We start from the raw sequence: 18,809 nt of genomic DNA, 5'->3' as shown, positions 1-18,809 counted from the left end.
CTTTGCACCTCACTGCACTCAACTTCAGTCTGTGATCAAGCTATTGCCTAGTCTAATGCCCCCTGTGGTGTAAACAGTGGCCCATCCCTGTCCTGGCCAGTGGGATCTTCAGCAGAGACCCTAGAAGGGCAAATGGCAAATGAAAGGGACAAGAGACACAAAGAATTGACAGCAAGACAGTATTCTGATCAAGCGGCAAAATTTTACTTTTCTCAGGTGGGTTTTATAGAGGCAGACCAGAAAACTTTCTTTGGGAAAAGATCAGGGGACTGTTGAGTTGCCAAGCAACCCAACCAAGCAACCTAACCAGAAAACATTGTTAATAATGGTCACTGTAGCAGAAAGATAAGGAAATGTTAAGTTATTTTCTATTAACTCAGGACTTGTGCTGTGGGATGGTCTGTATGTCAAGTGTGTTGCTGATTGGTCAGTAAATAAATCACTGATTGGCCATTGGCTAGGCAGGAAGTATAGGTGGGACAAAGAGAAGAATTCTGGGAAGTGGAAGGCTGAGGGAGAGAAACTGCCAGCCACCACCATGACAAGCCGCATGTGAAGATGCCGGTAAGCCACAAGCCACGTGGCAAGGTATAGATTTATAGAAATGGATTAACTTAAGCTGTAAGAACAGTTAGCAAGAAGCCTGACACAGCCATACAGTTTGTAACCAATATAAGTCTCTGTGTTTACTTGGTCGGGTTTGAGCAGCTGTGGGACTGGCGGGTGAGAGAGATTTGCCCTGACCGTGGGCCAGGCAGGAAAACTCAAGCTACAGACTTGTCCAGGCATGTCAAAAGTTTCTGATTAGTGGCTCAATACTGGACAACAGAAACTTAACTCAGGCAGCCAATATGGCATGTCTCTTAAAATTGTCCTCGGCACGTCCCCCTGACTGGAGACCTCACTACCTGTCTACAGGCCAATTCCATTCTTCCTCTTCTGGTCTGAAGGAAGAAGCCATTTTCTACACTCATTTCCTTTCCCTGTTGTGCAGTGGACAGTCCACTATGTGTCTCAAACTGGTAATTTTAGAACTCTGTGGTGATGTAGACATGTAATACAGAATTTACGGGATTAGTTGGGGATAATAAAGGCAATGCTCTATGGGGCTACAGACAGGGTTCAAGTCCACCTCAACCAATATAGAAAACCTTGACTCAAAACTGCTTTTCAAAAAGACTGGAGACTTCCTGTTCAAGAATTAATATGCCTCCATGGCATACCAGGAATTAATGTTGGTTGTGACCCTGTAATGATCTCTTGAAAAGCATGTTAAAAGCCAGGTTTTTAGTTGAAGGATGGGCCTTTCTACTGGTTGTAAACCAGGGTTGTCTCCCATGTTAAGAAATGTAGCTGGTTAATCCTGAGGAACAAACTTTTACATCTTATCATGGTAATTTCTCATCGGCATGGTTACCATACTACTTATTTTTGGGGTATTTGTGATACAGCCTTATCTTACCTAAATTCTATTTTGTGAATGTCTCCTAAGAAGTGTAAAGATAACATACCATCAATTTTACTATGACCAATTCTACTCTCCTACAACACAGTTGAGCATTGGAGTGCAGCTTTAAACAGGAAATACTGTTTACAAGCTCATAAAATTAATTCCAGTTGGATTTTAAAGCTTAATGTTAAATGTTGAAAGTGTAGAACTTCTGGAAGATAAGGGACGGACAAGTTCTCTTTGAGTTTGGAAAGCTATGTTCCATAAGAACAACACACACATGGTGCTGGCATTTCACAGTGATGTCAACAAGGACATTTCAAAGTGCAGTCCTGCTCCCAATGCTCTGCACAGATGCAGCCAGCAGAGTGGAGTTATTCAGAAGCTGCCAGCTGCCCCAACAATTGCAAAGACTTTGCAGGACCACGAAGATCCATGCTGGAGCAGGTAGGAAGAGCGGCACCGTGCTGGACAATGCAGGACAAGGCAAGAACAAGCAGAACTCTGCATCTGACCACTTGCTCCCACCCAGCAAGGGAAGGACTCAACACACTGACTCCCATTACTCAACTGAGCACTCCTCCCAGTCTGAGGACAGCAGCCCCTCGCTCACCATATTGTGGTTTTCCAGCTCGGCCATGCTCTTTGCTCAGCTTGCAGCAGCAACACTCACAGCACAGCAAAAAAAAACAAAAACAAAAAAAACAAAAAACAACAACAACAAAAAAAAACTGCTGGAGACAGATTCCCTTCTAAGCCAATTCTGAAGCAGGAGGACTGAAAGACCCTGAAGCAGGAGGCCGGAAAGACCCTGCATAACTTCAGACTGGCAGGTTACCTAAAGCACCTGATTGGCTAATACAGCCTGAGTGACAGAAGCAGCTCCCATAGGGTTACACTGCACTTAAAGACACAGCACAATGATTCCTGATCCTGCCTTACACACTAGACCCAGACCTTTTCTGAACCAGCAAAGATTTGCAATTCAATAGCACTTGACCCTGGCTCTAGTAGCAGACAACCTGATCTTGCTGCTCTCCATAGGCACTCCCCCTTCTTCCTCCTGGACACAATGTGGGTAACTAGCTTGTACAACCGACTATACTATGTGGGGTGGAGATTTCCTGTCATACAGGTGGAAAGATTCCAAGAATATTAACAACTAAAGAGAGATTTAAGCACACAAAAGGAGATGTTTCTTAGGTGGCTTCACACTGAGGTCAGGTGAATTGATTATACTTTTTACCTGCTCGTCACAGGAACTTCAGACAACCAGGGGAAAAAAGCAGGAACTAGATCACAAACAGGATAAATAGGTCTTTCAGCATCAGAAAGCTGGATCATGGCTCTATTGCTTAAGGAGTTTTATTCCTGAAAATCAGAGCAGAGTGTGGGCAAATTATGTAATAATAAAGAGTAGTCTTCATACATAGTTGAATTCTTAGAGAATGATGGAAATGGGCAGAAGGTGGTTATAAACACCATTGTTAGCCAGCACATCATCTTCAGTGGGCAGGTTAAAAAAATAAAACAACACATCTGTATTATTCAATATTCTCTATATGAACAAGACTGGGAGAATGAATCTTTCCACGTATGTAGAAAGTTGTTTTCTTAGAATGTCTTACAAGCTGTGGTCCAGGTAGTCCAACAATGGCTGCCTACCAATGGAAATTTGAAGAAGCCAGTAGTTGTTCATTCCATGAGGCTGCATGTCTCAGCTGGTCTTTAGTATACACCAAAATACCAAGGAAGAAGGATCTAATGGTGGGAAAGAGATGTACTTGGTAGTCAGTGCTAGGGCAAAGTGGCAAAGAGAGAGAGCTTCCTCCTTCAATATGCTTCATATATAGAAAAGATAGAGAACACAAAGGAAACTTCAGGAAAAAGACACTTAAGAGCACTGTTTACTCTGCTCTTAGATGAATGGTTATGATGAACTATATTAACCTCAGAATGAAGCTGCTTTTGCCTCTGAGCAGGCTGGGTCAGTGGAAGGCCATGGCTCCTTCCATGAAAGACCTTAGGGAAGTCATTTTAACTATCTCTGGCTGCTGCCTGTCTCAGGGCTGTGACATCACTGTAGAAAATCCCATTGTTCACTTTTTGTAACTTTTAACAAAATGAAATTTTATGAGTTTTGTCCATGCATGTGGCAGTGCACACTGTAGCTAGAGTTTTTTTGCCTGGCCCAGGGTCAGGGCAAATCTCTCTCACTCGCCAGTCCCACAGCCTCAGACCCAACCAAGTAAACACAGAGACTTATATTGGTTACAAACTGTATGGCCGTGGCAGGCTTCTTGCTAACTGTTCTTACAGCTTAAATTAATGCATTTCCATTAATCTATACCTTGCCACGTGGCTCGTGGCTTACCAGCATCTTTACAAGCTGTTTGTCATCATGGCAGCTGGCAGTGTCTCCCTGACTCAGCCTTCCACTTCCCAGCTTTATTCTCCTCCTTGCCCCGCCTATATTTCCTGCCTAGCCAACGGCCAATCAGTGTTTTATTGATTAATTAGCAACACATTTGCCATACATCCCACAGCACTTCCCCCTTTTTTTTTTCAAAAAGGAAGGTTTTAACCTTAACAAAGTAAAATTACATATAATTTGGGAATTTGGGCGTAGCTTCTCTTACTACTTCCTGCTGGAGAGGGGCGCTGTATCTTATGGGGATACAAAGAAAATTTTAGAATTATGGAATAGTCCATGAGGGTGTATCATCTGAGCCAGTTGCCTTCAAACCATTCTGGATGTTGGATCATCTGGGCCATGGTGTCATCGGAGACCTTTCAGGGGGTCTTGGCTGGTCAAACCTGATGTATCTTAATCTTGAACAAATCCATAGCCTCTGGCTTTCTGTGGGAACAAAAGCAGAGTCTCCTTTCCAAAGTAACATATCCTTACACCCAAATTTTGAAGTCAAGGTATCTTTAAAATATACATTTTGGCATAACTCAACAGCTTTTACAATCAAATGTTTTTCTGCAGTTAAAAATCCCAAAGACAACACAATCCAGATTCTCTGTGTAATATCCATCTTTACGTGGCTTATTTTATATACTACCTTTACTGTCTCTTTAAAGACTTTATTTTTAAAAACTCTATTTCTTTATATAACTGTATATATTCCTTTTTCTCTCTCTTTCAAGCCTACGTACATTTTTACACACATTGTAAACTATTACATCTGAATCTGTCTTATTGTAAATCTATTGCTTTAAACTGCAGCATTTGTAAGACTGAAACGGCAATCTGAATCTGTCTTATCATGAATCTATTGCCTTAAACTGCAGCAGCTGTGGCTGCTGGCTCCGCCCACCTCAGCTTCCCAACATGGTGGTATGGTACAGTACGTTTACCGCCAGCTCTGGGAGCTATGATGGGTCTATGGTTTTATCCAAGCAGCGTGCAGCCCAGAAACCTCTTCTGCTTTGTACTAGCAAAGGCTAAATCCACCATGTAGCTTAATGTGCCACTTGCAGAGGTCTCATTCCCGCCAAACTGCAGGTCGAGCGCACATTCTTGGAACCCACCAGTATCTCAAACCGGCAGCTGCTGCTCATTTGAGAGAGACAGTTAGGAACTATTTTTTAGCTCCATTTTAAAATCTTTTCTCAGGTTTTAGGTGGAAACTCTTGCCCCACATTGGGCGCCATTTGTAGCTAGAGTTTTTTTGCCTGGCCCAGGGTCAGGGCAAATCTCTCTCACTCGCCAGTCCCACAGCCTCAGACCCAACCAAGTAAACACAGAGACTTATATTGGTTACAAACTGTATGGCCGTGGCAGGCTTCTTGCTAACTGTTCTTACAGCTTAAATTAATGCATTTCCATTAATCTATACCTTGCCACGTGGCTCGTGGCTTACCAGCATCTTTACAAGCTGTTTGTCATCATGGCAGCTGGCAATGTCTCCCTGACTCAGCCTTCCACTTCCCAGCTTTATTCTCCTCTTTGCCCCGCCTATATTTCCTGCCTAGCCAACGGCCAATCAATGTTTTATTGATTAATTAGCAACACATTTGCCATACATCCCACAGCAGCACACTACTTAGAGAGGTCAGAAGAAGGCAGTAGATACCTGCGACTGGAGTTACAGCAAATTGTTAGCTACCATGTAGGTTCTAGAAATGGAACCTGGGTCCTCTGTAACAACACCCAGTGCTCTTAATTACTGAGCCATGCCTCTAGCCCCTCCTTTTTAAAATTTATTTCCATAAATTGTTTGTCAGAAAATTGGCAGTTAAACTACCTCAGGACCCAGCTATACCACTCTTGGGAATATACCCAAGGAATGCTCAATCTTGCCACTAGGACAAATGCTCAACTATGTTCATAGCAGTATAATTCATAATAGCTATAACCTAGAAACAACCTAGATGACCCGAGCTGAAGAAAATATGGCACATATACACAAAGGAGTACTACTCAGCAGTAAAAAAAAAACAAGGATATCATGAAACTGGGAGGCAAATGGATGGAACTAGCAATTATCATCCTGAGTGAGGTAACCCAGACTCACAAGACAAACATGGTATGTACTCACTCATAAGTGGATATTAGATGTAAAGCAAAGGATAACCAGACTGCAACCCATAGCTTCAGGGAAGCCAGCAAACTAGGAGGGACACATAGATAGCACAGCAAAGGAGAAATAGATGAGATCTCTGAGCCAACTGAAAGGGGGGGGGGAATGGAGGGCAAAGAATGGGGGATGAGCATATAGGGGAAGAGGAGGTTTGAGCTGGAAAGGGACAGAGTGGGAGAGCAAGGAAAGAGATACCATGATAAATGAAGACATCATGGGAATAGGAAAAGACAGGGTGCTAGGAAAGTTCTCAGGAACCCACATTCAGTCACAAGAAACAAGATGTTGTCTAAGTGATCCTAACAGATATCTATTTCTTCATCATAAGAGAATGAGATCCTTTTAGTAGTCAAAACTGTTTTCTACAAAGTTAAAGTATCAGAGGGCTTCAAGTGAACCTCTCCAATTTTAGTGGAAGATGCTCCTCACATAACATATTTTCTATTTTTGGCAAAGGAGAGAATGAGTATATAGGATGAGTGATGGCCAGTGATTTCGATTAGAATCTTGTCATTCTTGTTTAATGGAGCATGATATAATTTGTTGGTATGTCTTTATGTCACATTTTTTCCCCAGGTGGCCCTTCTATGTTTTTAGTTTTATTATCATCTAATTATATGACTGTTTCTCTGGAAAGTCTTTGGCCTTCACCAATTTTGTATAACATGACAGTATGTTCTGAAAATTCTGAACTCATAGAACTAGTCTTTTTTGGTAGCCATAAAATAAATATTTGGAATGTGGGATACTTGGGATAATTTGGATTCTCTGAGGAGAAGATGCATAAAACATTTTTGCATTTAATATTTGTGGTTTAGAAAAATCATTTTAAATCTTTTTCAGTATTGTATAAGGCTGCAACTGTTGAAGACACTGAAATTTTAAAGACTTTTTAGGGTCATAGTAAAGAACTTTAATGTTTTTATGTAATAAAAACAGACCTTGTTTTGATTTTTTTCTTTTGACACATTCTTTCTATGTAGGCCTGGCTGTCCTGTAAATTACCTGGTGATCAGGCTGACCTTGAACTCAGACAGATCCTCCTGTCTCTGATTCTCAAGTTCTGGGAAGGAAAGCTTACACCAGCATGTCTGGTCTTTATTTAGGTTCTGTGAAACAGTCTCAATATGTGGCCTTGTTGGGCCTAGCACTGCTGAGTAGAGCAGGCTGACATCAGGCACAGAGATTTGTTTGCTTCTGAATCCAGAGCTCTGGAATTAAAATATATGTTGCCATAACTTGCTAGATACTTTTATATGGCTACTAAATGTCAGTGTTGGTTTTGCTTTGAGAAAGTATAACAACACATGTGGGCTAAAAATTCGGAGCCTGATTTACTTATTTTGCCACCTGCTGTTTAGCAGGCCAGGGTGACCTTGAACTTTATATTTACCTGAGGATGGCTTTGTCTGGATGCCCTTAGCCCCACACCAGCCACTGTCCATTTTATGATATATAAATATAAAATATGAAAATGTTGCTCCTTTTTTCATACTGTATAGGTTTTGATTCAGAGATGAAGAATAATATTGTCTTTCATTCTGTCTGTGTTATCTTTGTTTGATTTTTGTCCTTTTCAGCCCATGGCTACACAAATTATTTATAAATTTTTTTTATTATTCAGCTTTTCTATTAAAAAGTTTATTGCTTTTAGAATTAGGTTTTTTTGTATATCTTAGATTTATTATTCTAGACAATTTCATCATGGAGTGAAACCCAGGCAGGGCTCATGCAAGGCAGTGGCTCTTCCACTGTACTGCTTTCTTCCTTAGGACTACTTGTTTGATATGTGAAAATATTTTTTCTTTCTTTCTTTCTTTTTTTCTTTTTCTTGGTTTTTCATGACAGGTTTTCCCTGCATAGTTTTGGTGTCTGTCCTCGATCTTGGTCTGTAGACCAGACTGGCCTTGAACTTACAGATCCACTTGGCTGTGCCTCCTGTGTCCTGGGATTAAAGGCCTGCACCTCATGGCATGAAAATATTTTTTTCTTTGGTACAATCTCAGTAAATAGATCTTGTCCTTTGCTTAATGAATCTTGTAGATTAGTTTTCACTTCATCTACTTTTCTTATATTAAGATAATTGTGATGTTACATGACTTCATTTCCTGGTTTTTAAGGCTTTTTTTCATATATCCTATTTTTGAACAAAGACTCATGCTTTTCTTGTGGATAATATTGAGACTGTGTGTAAGAAAGTGTCTATCATCTTGTTACAAAGCTGAAAAAATGTTGTAGCTAAATTACATTTGCCCTATTTTTAAAATTATAATTAATGATTTAATCAATATATCTGAGCTAGTTTTGCTGGGTGGCTTTCCTGGAATTCATCTACATAGACCAGGCTGGTCTCACACTTGGGGTAATCCTGCTACATTCTGAGAGCTGTGAGTACAGGTGTGTGTACAGTAAACTATCATTTATCTTCCAGTTATTTTCTCCCCTCATAAATGTCTAAATAAATGATTGTGTATTCCAGCAAATGTGAAATCTGCTAATAAATGTAGACAATCATTTGGGTAGATGTTTTTTTTTTTATTCTTCACTTGGTAGTTAGCGTTTTTCAGTTCAATTACTTAAATTCAGGATATGTTTTCAGTCCTATGGAATGTGGAGACATTATGTATGTTTAAGTGAGGTTATAATTATTTTTCTATAACAGAAACAATATACCAGGATTGTCCAGACAAATACAAATTAAGGAATAAAGTTTTCCTGCAGCCCTGGATTATGTTCTTCTAGGCCCCTGAGAACAGGTTGTGCTCCTTGTAGGGAAACTAAGTGCCTTGCTCTGTCACAGCACTTGACCTGCTTAGCCCGTGTGACTCTTAGGATCAGTTTGGTGTTTTCTGTGAACAAAAAATTAAGCATTGCCAGAATCCAAGAGAGCTCTTTGTCTCTAATTCAGCCTAGTAGAACTATGTATTCAATCCTGGTGCTTGTTTATACATTATTACCTTTTTATGTTTATAGCCCACAGCACAAGTAGCTGCTCCTGCCCCACATTTTTTCTTAGCACATTTCTTACTAGAAGATAGTAGCTTTAATTTAAGGTTCCCTATGTTTGTACTTTGCCTACATGTATGTCTATGTACCACTTGCATTTCTGGTGCCTATTGAGGCCAGAAGTAGATGTCAGATTCCCTGCAACTAGAATTAAAGATGACTGTGAGTTTTTATGTGGATGCTGGAAGTCAAATTCTTGCCTAGGGTCCTCTTTACTAGCTAGCCTCCCTGGAGTTGTGAGTAGCAGTCTGGTTATCCTTTGATTTATATCTAGTATCCACTTATGAGTGAGTACATACCATGTTTGTCTTTCTGAGTCTGGGTTACCTCACTCAGGATGATATTTTCTAGTTCCATTCATTTGCCTGTAAACCTCATGATGTCAATGTTTTTCTCGGCTGAATAGTGCTCCATTATGTATATGTACCACATTTTCTTTATCCATTCTTCCATTGAAGGGCATCTAGGTTGTTTACAGGTTTTGGCTTTTACAAATAATGCTGCTATGAACCTTTATCAGATTAGTATTTTCATTTCATTGATATGATTTCTTGGGTTAAATGTGTATATTTTGGATAATAGACTTTTATCAGGTGATAATTTCTGTTTTATTTATATAATTACTTGTGTTCAAAATGTACATTTTGGATATTCAACCTTTGCCAATCAGACCTTTTGTTTTTTCTGTTTTCTTGTGTTCCATATGTATATTTTAATATTAGACCTTTATCACATGAGAATTTTTTTATTTAATTTCCTGTGTTCAATAAGTTTATTTTTTATATTAGACCTTTATCAAATGAGAATATTTGTTTTATTTAATATCTTGTGTTCAATATGTATATAATTGATATTAGAATTTTATCAGACAAAAAAATTTATTTTATTTAAATTTCTGTATTCAACAGGTATGTTTGGTATATTAGACTTTATCAGATGAGAATTTTGCTTTTATTTAATTTCTTGAGTACAATAAGTATGTTTTTGATATTAGATGAACATCAGATGACAACTTTTGTTTTATTTATTTGATTTCTTGGGTTAAATATGTATATTTTGTATATAAGACATTTATCAGATGACAATTTTTGTTTTATTTATCTAATTATGTTCAATATGTGTATTTTTGATATTAGACCTTCATCAAGTGAAAAGTTTTGTTTAATTTAATTTTTTGTGTTCAATAAGAATATTTTTGATATTTTATATTTATCATATGAGAAATTTTTTTTGCTTTTCTGATTTCTTGTGTTCAATATGTATATTTAGGGTATTCGACCTTTATGGGATGAGAATTTTTGTTTTGTTAATTTGATTTCTTGTATTAAATATGTATGTTTTGAATATTAGACTTTTATCATAAGAAAATTTTTGTTTTATTTATTTAATTATGTTCAATATGTATGTTTCTGGTATTAGATTTTTATCAGATTTGATGTTTTGTTTTATTTATATGATTTCTTGTGTTCAGTGTGTATTTTTTGGTTTTAGACCTTTATCAAACGAGAGTTTGTGTTTTTTTTCATTTATTATGTTTCTTAAATATATTTTTGATATTAGACCTTTATCACATGAGAAATTTTGTTTTCTTTTTCTGATTTCTTGTGTTCAATATGTCTGTATTGGATATTAGACCTTTATCAGATGAGACCTGTTGTTTTGTTTATGTGAATTCTTTTCTATACTATGTGTATTTTGGATAATAGAAATTTATCAGATGAAAATTTTTGTTTTATTTATCTCAACATATTCAACATGTCTATTTAGGATATTAAACCTTTATCAGATGAAAATGTTTGTTTAATTTATCTATTATGTTAATATGTATATTTTGGATATTAGACCTTTTCAGATGATAATTTTTTTAAAGATATTAGATATTTATCAAGTGTCAGTTTTGGTTTTATAAGTCTAATTATGGTTCAATATGTATATTTTTGTTATTAGACCTTTATCAGATAAGAATTTTTAGTTTATATATTTGATTTGCTGTGTTCAGTATGTATATTTTGGATATTAGTTCTTTATCAGGTGAGGATTTTTATTATTTAATTTCTTGTGTTCAGTGTGTATATTTTTGATATTAGACCTTTATCAGATGAGAATTTCATTTTATTTATGTGATTTCTTGTGTTCAATATGTATATTTTGGATAATAGACATTTATAAGATGGGAATTTTCCTTTTATCTACCTGTTTTCTTATGTTCAGTATGTATATTTTGGTTATTAGACTTTTATCAGATGGGAATTTTTGCTTTATTTATCTAATTACATTACACATGCATATTTTTGATATTAGACATTTATCAGATGTGAATTTTTCTTTTAGTTAATTTCTTGTGTTCAGTATGAATATTTTGCATATTTGTCCTTTCTCAGGTGAGAAATTTTGATTTATTGTGTTCAATATTTGTTTTGGATATTAGACCTTTATCAGGTTTGAATTTTAGTTTTCTTATCCTATTTTTCATTTTCAATATTTATATTTTCGATATTAGAACATTACTGGTGAGAATTTTTGTTTTATCTAATTTCCTGTGTTCTACATATATATATTAGATATTAGATATTTATCAGATGAGAGTACTTTTTTATCTAATTATGTTCAATATGTATATTTTGGATTTTTCACCTTTATCGGATGAGAATTTTTGTTTTATTCTTATGATATTTTGTGTTCAATGTGTATATTTTTGATATTTAACCTTCATCAAGTGAGAATTTTTGTTTTATGTATCTGATTTCTTGTGTTCAATAAGTATATGTTTGATTTTTGACCTTTATCACATGAGAATTTTTGTTTTTTTTTCAGATTTCTCTTGTTGCATATGGATATTTTGGATAATAGGCCTTTATCAGATGAAAATTTTTGTTTTATTTACATGATTTCTTGGGATCAATGTGCATATTTTGGATATTAGTCCCTTCTCAGATGAGAATTTTTGTTTTATTTATCTGATTTTTTTTATCTTTAATAAGTGTAGTTTTGATATTAGACATTTATCAGATGAGAAATTTTGTTTTATTTATTTGATTTCTTTTTTGAATATGCATATTTTGGATACTAGTTATTTATCTGGTGAGAATTTTTGTTTTATCTAATTTCTTGTTTTCAATATGTGTATTTTGAATATTAGACCTGTATCAGATGAGATTATTTATTTTATTCATCTAGTTATGTTCAATATGTCTATTTTCAATATTAGTCCTTTATCAGATGAGAATTTTTGTATTATTTATATGCATTCTCATGTTCAATATGTATATTTTTTACATTTGAATTTCATGTAATGAAAATTTTTGTTTTACTTAATTTCTTGTGTTCAGTACGTATACATTTGATATCACACCCTTATCATATGAGAATTTTCATTGTATTTATCTGATTTGTTGGTTCAATTTGTATATTTTTGATATTAGACTTTTATCTAATGAGAATTTCTGTGTTTTTTCTAGTTATGTTCCCTAATCATATTTTTGATATTAGACATTTATCAGAAGAGGATTTTATTTTATATAATTTCTGGTGTTCAGTATGTATATTTTGGATATTAGACCTTTAACAGATGAGAATGTTTGTTTTAATTATCAGATTTCTTGTGCTCAATAGGCATATTGTTTATATTAGTCCTTTATCAGAAGAGAATTTTTGTTTTATTAATCTATTTTTTTGTGTTCAATATGTATAATTAGGGCATTAGACTTTTATCAGATGAGAATATTTGTTGTATTCATATGATTTCTCGTGTTCCATATGATATTTTGGATATTAGACTAGTATCAGATGACAATGTTTTTTATTTAAATTCTAGTGTTCAGTAAGTAATATTTGGATATTCAACATTTATCAGATGAGAAATTTTGTTGATTTATTTGATTTCTTTGCTTGAATATGTATATTTTCGATGTAAGTTCTTGTTCAGGTGAGAAATATTGTTTTATTTAATTTCTTGAGTTCAATATGGATATTTTGGATATTAAACCTTTATTAGATGAGAATTTTTATATTATTTAACTGATTTCTAGTGTTCAATATGTAATTTTTGGATATTAGACCTGCCGCTGATAATTTTTGTTATTTTTGCAATTTATTGTGATCAATGTGTATATTTCTGATATTAAACTTTTATCAGATGAGAAATTTTGGTTTATTTATCTGATTTATTGTAGTCAATAGGAGTATTTGGATATTAGACTGTTATCAGGTGTGAATTTTTGTTTTATTTAATTACTTGTGTTCAGTATGTGTATTTTTGATATTAGACATAAATCAGATAAGAATTTTCATTTTATTTATCTCATTTTTTGTTCATTATGTATTTTTTCAATATTACACCACTATCAGATGAGAATTTTTGTTTTATTTTTATGATTTCTTGTGTTCAACATGTATATTTTGGATATGAGACCTTTATCAGAACAGAATTTTTCAGTTAATTTCTTATGTTTAATAAGTATATTTTTCTTATTAGACCATTATCACATGTGAATTTTGTTTTCTTTTTCTGATTTCTTGTGTTCTTTATGTATATTTTGGATATTAGACCTTTATCAGATGAGAATTTTCCTTTTATTTACCTGATATCTTGTATTCAATATGTATATTTTGAATATTACACTTTTATCAGGTTAGAATTTTTGTTTTATTTAATATCCTGTTCAGTATGTATGATTGGATTTAGACTTTCCTGAGATAATAATTTTTGTTTTAATTAATTTACTGTTTTCAGTATGTACGTTTTTGATATTAGATTTTTATCAGAAAAGAATTGTTCATTTTATTTATCTCATTTCTTGTGTTCAATATGTATATTTTAATATTAGAGCTTTATCAAATTAGAATTGTTTTTTCTGATTTCTTGTGTTCAATATGTATATTTTAGGTATTAAACATTTATCAGATGAGAATTTTTGTTTTATTTGTCTAATTATGTTCCATATTCATATTTTTGATATTAGACCTTTTCAGAACACAATTTGTTTTATTTCTTGTGTTCAACAAGTATATTTTTCATATTAAACCTTTATTACATGAGAATTTTGTTTTGTTCTTCTGATTTCTTATGTTCCATATCTATATTTTGGATATGAGACCTTTATCAGGTTAGAATTTTTGTTTCTTTGATATGATGAGATTTTGTGATTTATTTATACTAGTTTTTGTGTTCAATATGTATGTTTGGATACTTGATCTTTGTCAAGTGAGAAATTTTGCTTTATTGATCTAATTTCTTCTGTTCAACATGGATATTTTTAATATTAAAACTTTAACAGATGAGAATTTTTTGTTTTATTTATCTGATTTCTACTTTCAATTGGTATATTTTTTATATTAGACCTTCATCAGAACAGAATTTTTGTTTTATTTTATTTCTTGTGTTCAATAAGTATATTTTTCATAGTAGACCTTTATAACATGTGAATTTTGTTTTGTTTTTGTGCTTATTTGTATTCTATATGTATATGGTGAATGTTAAGCCTTTATCAGGTGGCAATTTTTGTTTCATTGATCTGATTTCTTGTGTTCAATATGTATATTTTGCATACTAAACCTTTATCAGATGAGAATTTTCATTCGTTTATAGGATTTCTTGTGTTCAATATGAATATTTGGGATATTTGACCTTTTTCAAATCAGAATTTTTGTTTTATTTATCCAATTATATCCCATATGCATATTTTATTATTAGATCTTTATCAGATTAGAATTTTTCTTTTATTTAATTTCTTGTGTACAGTGTATATATATTTTGGATATTAGACCTTTATCAGGTAAGAATTTTAGTTCTTTGTCAGTTGAGAATTTTTATTTAATTAATTTATTGTGTTCAGTATGTATATTTAGGTTATTAGATCTTTATCATATTAGAATTTTTGTTTTGTTTATCTAAATATGTTCAATATGTATATTTTTGATATTAGACATATATCAGATGACAATTTTTGTTGTATTACTCTGATATCTTGTGTTCAGCATGTATATTTTGGATATTAGATCTTTTTTTTTTTTTCCCCGAGACAGGGTTTCTCTGTGTAGCTTTGCGCCTTTCCTGGATCTCGCTCTGTAGACCAGGCTGGCCTTGAACTCACAAAGATCCGCCTGTTTCTGCCTCCCAAGTGCTGGGATTAAAGGTGTGCGCCACCACCGCCTGGCCGGATATTAGATCTTTATCTGATGAGTGTTTTTGTCTTATTGATCTTGTTTCTTCAGTTCAATATGTATATTTTGGATATTAGACCTTTATCAGATGATAATTTTTCTTCTATTTTTCTGGTTTCTTGGGATCAATTTGTATATTTGGATATTAAAACTTTATCAGAATAAAATTTTTGATTTATTTGATTTCTTTGGTTCAATGGGTATATTTTGAATATTCGACTTATATGAGATGAGAATTTTTGTTATATTTATTTTATTTCTTAGATTCAACATGTAAATTTTGGAGATAGACCTTTTTTCGGTGAGAATTTTTTATTTAATTTCTTTGTTCAATATGTATATTTTTGATATTAGACTTTTGTTAGCTGAGAATTTTTGTTTTATTTTATTTCTTGTGTTCAATAACTATATGTTTGATATTTGACATTTATCACATGAGAATTTCATCTTCTTTTTATGATTTCTTGTGTTGAATATGTATATTGTTGATATTACTCCTTTCTCAGATGAGAATTTTAGTTTTATTTTTCTGATTATGTTTAATATATGTATTCTTGGTATTAAACTTTTATTAGATTAGAATTCTTGTTTTATTTAATTTCTTGTGTTCAATAATGATATTGTTGACATTAGACCTTTATCAGGTGAGAATTTCTGTTTTATTTATCTAATTTCTTGTGTTCAATATGTATATTTTTGATATTAGACCTCTATTAGAGGAGAATTTTTGTTTTATTGAACTTCTTGTGTTCAATATGTATATTTTGGATATTAGAATGTTCTCAGAGGGAAAAAATTGTTTTATTTAAGTTCTTGTGTACAATAAATACATTTTTGATTTTTGACCTTTATCAGATGAGAATTTTTGTTTTATTATCTGATTTTTGGTTGCAATGTATTTTTTTGGTTATTAAACCATTAACAGGTGAGAATTTTAGTTTTATTTATCTGTTTTTTTGTCATCAATGTGTATATTTTGGATATTAGAACTGCAGAGAATTTTTCTTTTATTTAATTTTTTGTGTTCAATAAGTATATTTTTGATATTTGACTTTTATCTCATGAGAACTTTGTCCTGTTTATGATTTCCTCTGTTCAATATGTACATTTTGGATATTAGACGATTTTCAGATTAGAATTTTTGTTTGGTTTATCTGAATTCTTGTGTTCAATGTATTGTTTTATATTTGACCTATATCAAATGAGAATTTTTATTTTATTTAATTTCTTGTGTTCAATAATTATATTTTAGTTATTAGACTTTTATCAGATGAGAATTTTTGTTTTATTTGAATTCTTGTGTTCAATATATATATTTTGGATATTAGACTTTTATCAGATAAATTTTTCTGTTTTATTTAATCTCCTATGTTCAATATATGTTATAGTTATTAGACTTTTGTCAGAAGAGAATTTTTTCATTTTCCTATTTATGTTCTATGTGTATATTTTTATCTTAGACCTTTATTAGATGAAAATTTTTGATTTATTTATCTTTTTTGTTGTTGTTGTTTTCAGGTTTATTGAAAACATGACAAAACAGATTCTAACGGCTCCACGCGGTGTTTTAAAATTCACCCCAACTGTAGGCTGAGTAACCTGCAGGTTAGAGAGGCTGCCAAAGTCCAGAAGCTTCAGCATTTCCTTGGTGTCAGGATCTACCTCAATGATCTCCTGATCCAGGCCTGAGACCTCAGGAACATAATTATCTCTCCTTTCTCTCTCTTCTTCCTGCAACTTGATAGAGATACCTCTCACAGGGCCTCTCTGAATCCTCTTCATCAGATGCATGACATAGCCGGCTATCTTGTTGCTGAGTTTCTTGCTGGGGATAATGGCGATCTCCTTGCACACGTGCTTGTTGGTGTGGAAGTCATTAACCAGGCACGTGTAGTACTTCTCGATGATGACCTGGGCCGTCTTCTTCACAGTCTTGGTGCGAACGCGGCCCATGTTGATGGGTCCCGGTAAAAGAGCTGATTTATTTATCTTATTTCTTGGGTTCAACATGTATATTTTGGATATTAGTCCTTTTCAAATGAGAATTTTTGGTTATTTATCTGATTTCTTGTGTTCAATAAGTATATTATTCAATATTAGAACTTTATAAGATGAAAATTTTTATTTTATTTATCTATGTTCAATATGTATATTTTGGATATTAGACCTTTTTCAGATGAAAATTTTTGTTTTATTTATCTGATTTCTTGGGTTCAATATGTATTTTGGATATTAGACCTTAATCAGATGAGTTTTGTTTAATTTCTTATATGCTTCATATGTATATTTTGCATAATAGACTTTTATCAGATGAATGTTTTTGTTTTGTTTATCTAATTATGTTCAATATGTATATTTTGGATATTACACCTTTATTAGAAGAGAAAATTTGTTTTATTTATGTGATCTCTTTGGATCAGTATGTATATTTTGGATATTCGACATTTATCTGATGAGAATTTTTGTTTTATTTAATTTCTTGTCTTCACTAAGTAAATTTTTGATATTAGACTTTCATCACATGAGAATATTTGTTTTGCTTTACAATTTCTTGTGTTCAATATGTCTATTTTGGATATTAGACCTTTATCAGTTGAGAATTTCTGTTTTGTTTATCTGATTTTTGGGGAGGAGTGGTAATTTTTTTAAATTTTTTAATAATTAATTTAATTTTACATATCAGCCATGGATTCCTCTGTACTCCCTCCTCCCACTCCTTACCCCTCCCAATCCATGCCCCATTCCCACCTAATCCAAGACAAGGTCTGCCCTGGGGATTCAACTCAGCCTTTTAGATTCACACTTGAGGCAGGTCCAGTCACCTCCTCCCTTCACCCAGGCTGAGCAAATTCCCAGCATAGACCCTAGGTTCCAAAAAGCCAGCTCATGCACTAAGGACAGGTCCCGGTCCCACAGTCTGGGGGCCTCCTAAATATTTCAAGCTAATCAACTGTCTCACTTATCCAGAGGGCCTAGTCCAGTTCCAAGGGGGTTCCTCAGCTATTGGTTCATAGTTTATATGCTTCCACAGGTTCAGCTATTTGTCCCTGTGCTTTTTCCAATCATGGTCTCCATATCTCTTGCTCATAGAATCCCACTTCTCTCTCACTGATTGGACTTCTGGAGCTCCACCTGAGTTTGGCCATGGATCTCTGCATCTGCTTCCATCAGTCACTGGATGAAAGTTCTATCATGACAGTTAGGGTAGTCGGCCATCCAATCACCAGAATAGGTCAGTTTAGGCTTTCTCTCGACCATTGTCAGTAGTCTATTGTGGAGATATCTTTGTGGATTTCTGGGGACCTTTCTAGCACTCTTCTTATTCTTATTCCCGTGGTGTCTTCATTTATCATGGTATCTCCCTTCCCATTCTCCCAATCTGCTCCTGATTCAACTGGGACCTCCCACTTCCCTAAGCTCTCTTTCCCCCGAATCTTGCCCTCCATTACTCCTGCTCAGAGTATCTCAGAGTCATTTTTATTTGCATTTCCCTGATGATTAAGGATGTTGACCAATTCCTTAAATGTTTTTCAGCCATTTGAGTTTCTTCTGTTGAGAATTCTCTGTTTATCTCTATAACCCATTTTTTTAATTGCACTGTT

At 33.8% G+C, this 18,809-nt stretch overlaps 1 protein-coding gene across 1 annotated transcript; it reads right to left on the bottom strand.

The window, feature by feature from the left end:
- Window positions 1–1,824: 1,824 nt before the first annotated feature.
- On the bottom strand, window positions 1,825–17,160 carry LOC131901562 (small ribosomal subunit protein eS17-like). The gene is made up of 2 exons (XM_059252678.1): window positions 16,759–17,160; window positions 1,825–1,917 (listed from the first exon to the last, which is right to left on the bottom strand). Exons 1-2 carry the CDS (start codon window positions 17,158–17,160, stop codon window positions 1,825–1,827), a joined length of 495 nt encoding a protein of 164 aa, XP_059108661.1.
- Window positions 17,161–18,809: the final 1,649 nt, after the last annotated feature.

Source organism: Peromyscus eremicus, unplaced genomic scaffold, assembly GCF_949786415.1.
Source record: "Peromyscus eremicus unplaced genomic scaffold, PerEre_H2_v1 PerEre#2#unplaced_110, whole genome shotgun sequence".
Classification (NCBI taxonomy): domain Eukaryota; kingdom Metazoa; phylum Chordata; class Mammalia; order Rodentia; family Cricetidae; genus Peromyscus; species Peromyscus eremicus.
Note: the sequence above shows the minus strand (reverse complement) of the source record. Positions and strands in the feature narration are given on the sequence as shown.